The sequence below is a fragment of the Bombus terrestris genome, chromosome 11, assembly GCF_910591885.1.
Source record: "Bombus terrestris chromosome 11, iyBomTerr1.2, whole genome shotgun sequence".
NCBI lineage: Eukaryota > Metazoa > Arthropoda > Insecta > Hymenoptera > Apidae > Bombus > Bombus terrestris.
This window is the reverse complement of record NC_063279.1, coordinates 2,406,459-2,416,740: the sequence shown is the minus strand read 5'-3', so window position 1 is coordinate 2,416,740 and position 10,282 is coordinate 2,406,459. Positions and strand designations below refer to the sequence as shown.

The following is a 10,282-nucleotide window of genomic DNA, read 5'->3' as shown; positions in this document are numbered from 1 at the left end:
CTCTTTTTCTCTCTCTCTCTCTCTCTCTTTCTCTTACTCTTTCTAAATACAAACGACGAAATGGTCATAGAAATGTGGATATCATGTTCTCAAAATTTGATCAATTAAGTCTTTACCAGTATCTTGGTAACATCTATTACTGGATATACAGGTATTCACAGAGCACAAAGAGTACTTGGCTATAACAAACATTTTATTCAACTATCATTGTATCAGATATAAACGAACATTTTTATCATCGTTAAAAGTACTAAATCGAGCGGCCTAAGGTACATGTTAAGTGTAAGCACGTATGTGCTGTGTGTGTGTGTGTGCGTGTGTGTGTGTGTGTGTACGCGCTTGTTGGATGCAAATACATATAGTTTTTGTTTTGCATCATTTTTGTTATAATGTCTTATGACGGACGATCTTCGAAGTGACATAACATGATCTAATCGCATCTTTATGCATTTACAAATTTCCCGTGATCGTGACATTAGCAGCAGCGTCAAAGGAAAACAACAGAAATGTCAGATTAAAAAAATAGAGAAAAGCAACATACTATTATTAATGGCACATGCACACCGGCCAATATGGACAGAGCACATACTTTGATAGATTCGTTTTAATATTCTAAACTTTCTTCCGTTCCTAAATTATTTGCAATATAGTAGAATCGATAGTAGTTTTGAAACGTATCATTTGCTCCTCATTTGTGCCATTTAAGGTCTCAATTGCACATAATAGATTGCTTCTGACACAACAAACGTAAATTCTTTTAAGTAATACCCAGGATAAAAAACAAGGAATGTCTAAAATGTAGAACTTTATACACCACGTCAAAATATAATTGCCATTTACATAAAGAGTGGTCCGCCATCATACAAAATATTTTTCTTCTTCTTAATTTTGCAAGTTTGGGTGGAATGAAAGGTTTTAGTTTGTAACTAACCAAAAGTCGTAAACCGTATGTTATGGATGAAACGGATGTGATGAATACTTCATCGTTTTCTGAGTCCCATTTCCAACTTGTCCTGCCACATTTTTCAGTCGGTTTATTCCACGAACCGGTACGCTGCTCACAGTCACGCTTAGGGATGGGATTAAGCCCCTCGCGCGAAGTATCGATACCTAAATGAAAATGTTTGATTCTTCGCACGCTCCTTATAAATACGCATACTGACTAAAAAGATGCCTGTTTTGAAATGACTGAGCAATTCAAGTCCAGTTGTCGTTTAATACGGATCGACTTATTTATAGAAAACATACTACATACGTATCTGTTATTAGTTACTGATTATCGACAGATTTTGAAAATAGTGTATATCTGACACACTCTTTCTTAAAATTATATCATTTCGATTGCACATTTTATTTGTTATTTGTTGAACGTTCTATGTTATCGATTATTCTGTTCCAATCTATTTACGGCTTTGGAGACTATTATATAAAGCTAGTCAGATCCGAATCTAAATAAATTAATTTCCATAATATTTATTGTTTGTCAAGGAGGAATCAAACATTTTCTTCCAGGTATTATTTCTAGTGCGTGCGACTTTTTCCCGTCATTAATGTTGAGGGAAAAATGCATCCATCGCATAATCGGTGAGGTATCACTATAACCGATCTTCTGATGCGACAATATAAGAAAAATCAGCATTTTATACGCTTCATTCTAATCATAGATTAATCGATACCAAACGACATAGACTTGAATCGTTTAAATATTTCAAATCAAACATTTGTTTAGTCGCATCTTTAGTCACATTACGACCATTTGAAACGATCTTCTTATTTGAAGAAACAGAAAGAAGATAAAAAAAATCAGTAGTCAAGAATATTTGAAATTCTGAAATATAATGTACTGCGAAAAATAAAATATATATTACTTGCAAAAAAAGATCGTTTTGCATTATTAACGGTCGACATTACTCTATTTCGTATGTTTTCTTTATAATATGACTATAAGTCGCATTGGTCATTCCATACACCTGAAACTTTAGATCAAAGAAGTATTACTAATGGATGTTTATATTCTGGCCACAACGTAGTACATCTTGCTCTCGTTATTTAGATGCCTGGAATGACTTTGCGTAAAGCGTAACACAGTTGTTTACTTTAACTAATTCGCAATGGGAAAGATTTCCGATGGGTACTTAATAGTAAGGATTTGTTTCAACATAAATGTGTTTCCACGCTCAACGTTTGAACACTTTACAAGAACAGTGTTTATCATTGCGAATTAGTCAAATTTTACAATGCCGGACGATGTCAACAATTGAATGCCAACAGAACTGCGTGTATTCGTACATTACAATACAAACACGACGTGTTCATATTCCCGGCATTCTTTCTCATTCTTTGTTTTTATAAATATCGTAAAATAGAAGTTGTGAATTCGAATCAATACAAACTTCATGGATGTTCAATTGATACGCATCATATTCGTAGATGCGAATGAATATTCACGGGATTCTCATGGTCGATTCAACAATACGTGAATGATATGGTTAAATAATTATAAATTGGAAATTGAGGTGGTGACATTACCTGGGCCGTTACTCACCTACAGGCAACGAACCTGTTATGGGAGTAGGTGACGATGATACCATGTTTAATCGACCTTGATCTTTTACTATTGGATCTAAAGTGAAAGAGAATGGAGAAATAAAAATGAAACTATCAGTCTTTCGAAGTACCACACCATTCATATTTTCTGTTAAAATTTATAGCGCAAAATTTAAATATACTTCATAATACTTACAAAAATAAGGATGTTCCATAGCTTCGCGTGCAGTGAGTCTTTCGTAATGATCATAACGCAAAAGTTTGTCGAGGAAATCAAGGCTTTCGTGCGATACCAAATGTTGATTCTCTGAATGCATAAAACGTTCCCAGCGTTTACGTGAATGTCGACCTAAAATATCATTGAAACGAGGATCCAATTCAATATGGTACTTTTCAAGATATTCAAATAATTCCTCAGTCCCGAGAACTTTTGCAATTCTCACTAGTTGGTCATAATTATCGTGTCCATGAAAAAACGGTTCTTTCCTGAATATCATACTTGCAAGCATGCATCCAAGGGACCACATATCTAATGAATAATCATACATCTGCAATACAAAAGAAGAAGCATATTATCCATAAATTACTTATAACATACAGTTAAAGATATGATAAATTACACACAAACCTGATAATCTACAAGTAATTCTGGACCTTTAAAATAACGCGAAGCTACTCGTACATTGTATTCTTGACCTGGATGGTAAAACTCTGCTAGACCCCAATCGATTAACCGTAACTTTCGATTTTCATGATCTATCATAACATTGTGCGGTTTGACGTCCCTATGCATTATTCCCATACTATGGCAATAATCCAATGCCTAAACAGAAAAAGGAGACGACCATCTCTTGTACATTATTAATGATTTTTTTTTCGTTTTACATCTTATTCAACCACAGATGCAAAATGGATCAAACACTATCGACACATTACTTACTTAAATATTCATGAGTCCGAAAATTTTTAAAATTTCTGAAACTAAGGATTCTTTTTATATGCTTTGACTAATAAGAAAGAACAATTTCAGTATTTTTATGGAAAGGCACTACATCATATTTTCGTTTAGTATATTCACTTTTAACCCTTTTGAGATGAGATACTTTTAAAATTATTATATTTCATTGTACTTTATGATCAGAATAAACTAATAAAAAGCATAAGAAAGAAAGAAACATAGAAAATTTATATATGCAAGTTTATAATTGTTTAAATACTTAAATTTCAAATATCATAACATTGAAAGAGTAAAGATATAGTTATAAGCAAAATAAAAATATAAAGATAAAATAAATTTCATATGAAGTATTTTTTTATCTAAAAATACTAATACTAAATAAAACAATGGTAATAGAGGGAAAAAATGAATTTGTATAAATAAAATATTTTCGAACTCTTCCTTGAACCTATGATATACACCTACATCTATCAAAATAATAATCTCGAAGATTCACATTGGACTGTTCCATTGCACTTAACAATACACGCACTTTTAATAATTCGTAGAGGTAGTATCTTATGTCGTAGTCTGTTAGCGTCTGGTATAATTGCTTGAAATCTGTGTTGTTCACATGTTCAAATATCAGTGCCGGTGTCCTTGATACCGGATCTTTGACAACAGCTTGGAGTGTAATTATGTTGGTCCCACCTTTGAGGTTTTCTAAGATTTTAATCTCCCTTTTTATTTTCTTCTTTTTTACAGGCTAGACATTAAAATCACATGAAAATTAAAGTTTTCGGCTAATTATAATTTACTTACTAAAACATAATTTATATTTTTTACCTTTAAAATTTTTACAACACATTTTTCATTATTTGTAATATTTATGGCTTCAAATACTTCACTATATTTTCCTCTGCCTAATTTTCTTACTAGTTGATAATCATCTTGTTGTCTATATAACAAAAAATTTGTTACAATTAAATAAAATGAGGGAAATACACAAATATACATACATACAGACATAGATATGCACAAATATAGATACATTTATCTAAATACACACAGAATGTTTTATTGCACACTTACCCCCAGTCGACAACATAGGATTCATAGTCCCAGTAATCTCTGGATTTGTGTGAATTCACATCTGTGTAGACTCGCGCTCTACTGGGTAGTGCCATTTTTTCTGATATATCACTACTACTATTTATTTTGTGGATTGTTATTCTTTCACTGTTGTCTATTGAAAAATTACAAAAGCTAGTTAATTTATCTCTTCCACTCACCCAGTTATAAATGCGCGAGGACAAATATACACCTGAGTCATTAAAAAAAATCATATTAAAATTAAACATATTTTAAATTAATAAGAGAAATATAAAAAATTGATGAATAATATATGAATGTGTAATAGTCTTTTGCTAAATACTAACTTATGTTTACATGAGGACTGAATCAAATATTAAAATATTAGTGTCAATAATATAATTTATAATATCAATGATAATAGTATTTATTATGGCAACTCAATATTGCACTTATATTTATGTATACATTGAAAAATTCATTAATGCAATGCAATATTTAATCATAAATCTAAACATTCTCCTGATTCTTATATACTTTTTACTTAACTTGACACAAGACAATAAATGAGTAAATTCTAATATTTAAATACATCTATACTACATTAAATGCAAATAAATTGACAATTATATGTATCAATTAAAAATCAATAGTAGTTGCAACGTAATTAAAATAACATAGTAAAGAAAATATAAGTACCTCATTGAGTTATAATTGAAACATTTAATTTAATTTCTTGTAATACAAATTCTGCAGAATACAAATAAATTCATTTATAAACTATCTAATAGTATCTTTATCAAAAATATCTATATATTAAACTGAGTATAATTACAAAAAGGAGTTATATGGTTAGAAGAATCAAAACAACTTCACTAGAAATAATTATATGATAGCAAGCAGACTAACCAAAGAAAAAACTGAATCCTGATATAAGAAACTAACAAAGTTTAAAACGTGTTCACCGATTACAACGAATGAACTGCATATTCCTTAGAAGTCTATTGATTGTGAGCTCACAGAACACTATCAATTCGTTTCTGTGGTTTGAAGTTGTGATTTAGCAAAAGAACAATTCTATATATACAAGCACAATTGGCATATAGGGAAAATTGATATTTAAGTTAAAGATCAAAAATGTAGGTAAAAATTAATCTACTATCGCAACAGGGATTAGAACACGCACAAGCACAAGACACGAACACACATGTACGAGATAAATCACACGCCATCGCAATCAGGAAATTAATGTTGACTTATTCTGGACTCACCTAATACATTCCGGACCCGAATCTTGATTAGTTTGACCGCAGCAGATCTCTAAATTCGTCGTGAAACCACGCAACCTGCTTAGGAAATACGTGAGGCCGCGCGAACGCGTGAAACTCAAGGATTTTTGCGGGCGGCCGGCTTCTCAAACGACCGAGGTCCAAGATGGCAGCCAACAATCCACCTCAAACTTCAAATATATAGATAGAAAACTCCAACCTTCAACCGTCTCTTCAATCAAATCTTACTATTACTACTATTACTTAAATTATCGACTTAACCATTAGGGATATTATTGTTCTTATATTATCGTTTACATCAATTAACTACATAGTTTTATATATACAGTATATATGTTTAATATGTTTTATATAGGCACATAAAGTTTAATATTAACTTTTTAATATTTTATATATATCATTCTCTTCACATAGTAATAAAATTCCATCCCCAATATGTATCTATTAAAATAAGATATTACTAACAAATAAATTATAAAAATATTAGTAATTATAATATATAAATCTTTTTGTATAACAAGATTTTTATATAATCAAGGAATGTTCATTTTTATTCAAAAGAATTGTTAATTTTAATTAGAACGGAAACTCATGTACATGTTTAGTAAAATATTTTAGTGCACTTCATACATATTGACCAATCAGAATTTCTTTTATGGTGATATCTTCACTATCGCCAATCGCCATTATCGTGTGTCTTTAATAAATTAAATGTGAAAAAGATATTAAAGATTAATATATAATGTAATATAATATAATATAATGAATTACGCTTACACTCAGCAGATGAAGGTTTGTTATAATAAACTACTAGCTATATTTACGTTAAATGTTAGATAAACTTAAAAATAAAAAAACATCTATATTTCAAATTTAACAGGGTTATTATTTAAATAATGTTTACAATATTTTAAGCTAAAGAGTATCACTGATTTGTGTTAATGAATGTATAGGATGTAATAAAGATAAGTCATTTTTTATTGAAAACCATTGTTGTAAAAGTTGTTCTATATTTTTAGCATTATCCTATAAAAGAAAAAAATTTATATAATAAATAACCAGATAGAATAATAATACGAATAACACTGTATATTCGATGTGCTATTGTCTAATTTACCTCATTCTCATTCATATCAGTTATATGTAATTTTTTTTTAAGATTTTCAGCATCTAAAATCCAAATATGTGCAGATTTATAAACAACCCATAAATTTGTACGTAATAATCCAACAACAACAACGTCAGTATTTTCACACGGAGGACTGCAATGTTTATATTAAATGTTAAATAATAGTGTCATTAATGCATAACAATTTCCAATAATTACCTATCTAGAAAATTTTCAGTAACTTTTTTTAAATCTATATCCCAAGATACAGTAGTTCTCATGACTAAATTTTCTTTTTTCTCCATATTCATTGTTTTCATTTTTTCCAATGCTTTTAATAGTCTATTTTTATTTTTATTAATATTTACTATACATTTTTCTTTTGTTTCCAGTTTGCTTTTATTGTGCTCTGATTTCTCATCATGTGCCAGGTCTCTATAGTATCCACGTTCTTCAGGTGACAACTTTTTCCAAAGATTAGTTATTTGATAGGCAATTTGAGGTGCTGTCATATTAGAATCTTTTTCTATCACTAAAAATAAGAATACAGATCTAATATGTATATTTCGTATATAAATTAAGTTATGTATGTTAAATACTTTTACCTTCTGACCTGGCATATTTTGAAAATTTAAGAAAACCTGCACATAAATTTGTATGTGGATTGATATTTGGTGACTCCTTTGATCTTGTATAATTGTAAGATTCTATATCCGTACCTCCCTGTAAAAATCCACTTTTTAATATATTTATATTTAATATATATAAATCTTACCTTCAATCCAGATACGTGTCCTTTACTCCATTCTTTTAATGTAATTGACTTTTTCATATCCAATTTATTCTCTGCGTGCAAAGTGTTTGTTTCTGCATTTTTTATCTTATTTTCTTTCTCATCTGCATTTGTATTAGAAGAATCGAACAATACAAAATCCTCACCTAGATCTACTATAGGTAACTGACTGAATGTTTCAGATGATGGACTTAGTTCAAATGGTGGAGTATCTTCTGTATTTTCTTTTGTATTACTATCACTATACAAAGTAAAAAACATATTAAAAATAATTAGATTATATTTTTTATCCTATATTATAGATACTAACACTGAATTATGAGAAATATCGTTATTAGAATAAGTCAATGCAAAATTCTGTGATTCATTTGAATCTGATTCACTTAAATCTAGAGATGGTAATTGAATATTGAGGTCATCTACTTTTTTTCCATGTTTTTCAGCACTTTCGTCATCACAAATTTGCATATTTATTGAAACTTGCGGTCGTCCTTTATGTTCGACATTATTAATCTCGGTAGAATTTAAATTATTTATTACATTTTCATCGGAATTTATATTCCTTTCGATAGGTTTATCAAAATTTCCTTCTAAGCGTAATTTTCGTTTTTTGCATGCAGGTTCCTCATTTTCAGTATTGTTAATGTTTACTTTTTGCGTATTATCTTGATAATCGGTAAATGAACTTTCACAATTGTTTTCTGGTTGTGTTTCTCTTTGTATTCCATAAAAATTTTCTAGATATTTTTCTATTATATTGATAACCACGTTCTGTGCACATAATATACATCATATAAATTCTTAAAAAAGTATATAATTAACCATTTTTACAAATATAACTACCTGTTCTTTAAAAAGGAGAGAAGTTTTATTTGGTTCTAGATTAACATCTATGTTTGCTGCATTTATTAAAATATATACAAGAAATATTGGTTTCTTCCTTAATGACGATTCTTGTCCTAATGCCTCAAAAATTATTTTAATCACTACCTGGAAATAACTCTTGAATTCTTTGAAACTGCGTCATCTAATTAAAAGAAAAGCTAAGTAAGGTATATACCTTTTCTAATTCTTTATATTTAATTGGTCTATCATTCACAAAAATATATTGTCCTCCAGATTGTAACACTTCAGTTGCTTGTGTCATCTTTGAAGGAACCATTATTTTCATTTTAATCTAAAACATATACTTTCATATATTAAAGTATTAAATAAAGTATTAAATACATAAAATTTTGTATATAATTACATCTGTATCTATAATATCTATCCAATTCATACAGCATGTTATTTTTTTACCAAGAGTATATGTAACTGCTTCTTCAAGATTACTTATACTAGGTTTTGCAAATATTATGTTATTATTTACTTTATAATTTATTCGTGCATTAAATTTGCATATTCCGTAGCTTTTTATTAAGGTCTCCAAAGTTCTAATATCTTGATTAGCTTTTTTTAAATTTGTAATTATTTGCCTTCTCACTGGCATTTGTTTAAATAATTGTTTAACTTGTACAGTTGTTCCTAAAAAGAGATATATAAATGTATATTTAAAAAATTTGAAGCAAAATGTTTGAAGTTGTCTTGCTACCTGTAGATCTGTGGCAATGTTCTGAATTTATGATATGACCATTATGATCTATAGTATAAGATATAGCTGCTTCATCTTGTTCTGTTTTTGATATAATTGTAAGATCAGATACTGCACTTAATGCATATAAAGCCTCACCTCTGAATCCATATGTTTCTAAAGATTCTACAAATAATAGTATGACTATAAATGCAAAATCATATTACGCAGTGCTACATAAATGTTTTCTTCGTATTATAACTACATACCTAAATCAGAGAAACTAGACAATTTTGATGTATAAGATGATAAAGCCATGTAAGGAGCATCTACTTTTGAAATACCACATCCATCGTCCTTTACTTCTATTAATGTACATCCATTATCTATCTAACATTTTTAAAAATATGAACTTTATATAAAAATTTTTAAATACTTTGATGTAATTATTAAAGAACAAAATGTGCTCTGAATAAGAAAATTAATGTAGTACCAAGTTAATTTCAATATTTTTAGCACCAGCATCAAAGGCATTTTCTATTAATTCTTTTACAGCAGTAGATATCGAAGTTATAACTTGAGTGGTAGTTATTAGTTTCACTGTGTCTTTGTCTAAAGCTGAGATGATCATTTTTACGTAACGTCAGATTTATCGAACATTAAGGCATTAAGATTTTTTATACGTCAAATTTATATCTTGTGCATTTTATACATCACATAATGTAACCACTCATAATTTAATGAGATCAACGCGCGAAGATCTGTTTTAAAATTTGTTTACAAATGAAAAAGGAAAGATAGATCGTATACGACTTTAGAAATGAAGAACACGATTATAACGACATACAGTGGACATTTTCTAATCAGTTCGCATTTTCAAGCGCGGGAATTTATAAATATGAAACCCATAAGTGTCATATCTTAAAAGTATATAATCGAAGACGGG

At 29.2% G+C, this 10,282-nt stretch overlaps 2 protein-coding genes across 6 annotated transcripts; both read right to left on the bottom strand.

Annotated features, from left to right (window-relative positions):
- Positions 1 to 175: 175 nt before the first annotated feature.
- LOC100650733 (casein kinase II subunit alpha) lies at positions 176 to 6,042 on the bottom strand. 3 transcript variants are annotated; one of them, XM_003398749.3, is made up of 8 exons: positions 5,848 to 6,042; positions 4,577 to 4,808; positions 4,331 to 4,442; positions 4,038 to 4,250; positions 3,176 to 3,370; positions 2,744 to 3,095; positions 2,546 to 2,623; positions 176 to 1,110 (listed from the first exon to the last, which is right to left on the bottom strand). In XM_003398749.3, the coding sequence occupies exons 2-8, from the start codon at positions 4,669 to 4,671 to the stop codon at positions 758 to 760; spliced, it is 1,398 nt and encodes a 465-aa protein (XP_003398797.1). In that variant the 5' UTR covers positions 4,672 to 4,808; positions 5,848 to 6,042; the 3' UTR covers positions 176 to 757. The 3 variants fall into 3 exon arrangements, with proteins under 3 accessions (XP_003398797.1, XP_012168608.1, XP_012168609.1); XM_012313218.3 differs by having other exon boundaries at positions 4,577 to 4,730; XM_012313219.2 differs by having other exon boundaries at positions 883 to 1,110; positions 2,530 to 2,623; positions 5,848 to 6,041.
- A 688-nt stretch (positions 6,043 to 6,730) lies between these two features.
- Positions 6,731 to 10,218, bottom strand: LOC100650851 (PMS1 protein homolog 1). 3 transcript variants are annotated; one of them, XM_003398750.4, is made up of 12 exons: positions 9,830 to 10,218; positions 9,606 to 9,726; positions 9,358 to 9,522; positions 9,016 to 9,290; positions 8,827 to 8,943; positions 8,610 to 8,756; positions 8,077 to 8,537; positions 7,749 to 8,007; positions 7,579 to 7,696; positions 7,193 to 7,505; positions 6,983 to 7,127; positions 6,731 to 6,891 (listed from the first exon to the last, which is right to left on the bottom strand). In XM_003398750.4, the coding sequence occupies exons 1-12, from the start codon at positions 9,965 to 9,967 to the stop codon at positions 6,781 to 6,783; spliced, it is 2,370 nt and encodes a 789-aa protein (XP_003398798.2). In that variant the 5' UTR covers positions 9,968 to 10,218; the 3' UTR covers positions 6,731 to 6,780. The 3 variants fall into 3 exon arrangements, with proteins under 3 accessions (XP_003398798.2, XP_012168610.2, XP_048266568.1); XM_012313220.3 differs by having other exon boundaries at positions 9,136 to 9,290; XM_048410611.1 differs by having other exon boundaries at positions 9,606 to 9,748; positions 9,830 to 9,955.
- Between the last annotated feature and the right edge of the window lie 64 nt (positions 10,219 to 10,282).

What these genes read in the sequence shown, in the direction of transcription:
- LOC100650733 (XM_003398749.3), bottom strand. Translation starts at nt 4,671, where the DNA reads ATGGCACTACCCAGTAGAGCGCGAGTCTACACAGATGTGAATTCACAC. An exon ending in GTGTTGTAAAAATTTTAAAG is followed by an intron (nt 4,251 to 4,330) that starts GTAAAAAATATA and finishes TTTAATGTCTAG; the next exon opens with CCTGTAAAAAAGAAGAAAAT. An exon ending in TATGGAACATCCTTATTTTT is followed by an intron (nt 2,624 to 2,743) that starts GTAAGTATTATG and finishes CTTTCACTTTAG; the next exon opens with ATCCAATAGTAAAAGATCAA.
- LOC100650851 (XM_003398750.4), bottom strand. Translation starts at nt 9,967, where the DNA reads ATGATCATCTCAGCTTTAGACAAAGACACAGTGAAACTAATAACTACC. An exon ending in GTCTAGTTTCTCTGATTTAG is followed by an intron (nt 9,523 to 9,605) that starts GTATGTAGTTAT and finishes TATTATTTGTAG; the next exon opens with AATCTTTAGAAACATATGGA. An exon ending in CTGATATGAATGAGAATGAG is followed by an intron (nt 6,892 to 6,982) that starts GTAAATTAGACA and finishes TTTCTTTTATAG; the next exon opens with GATAATGCTAAAAATATAGA.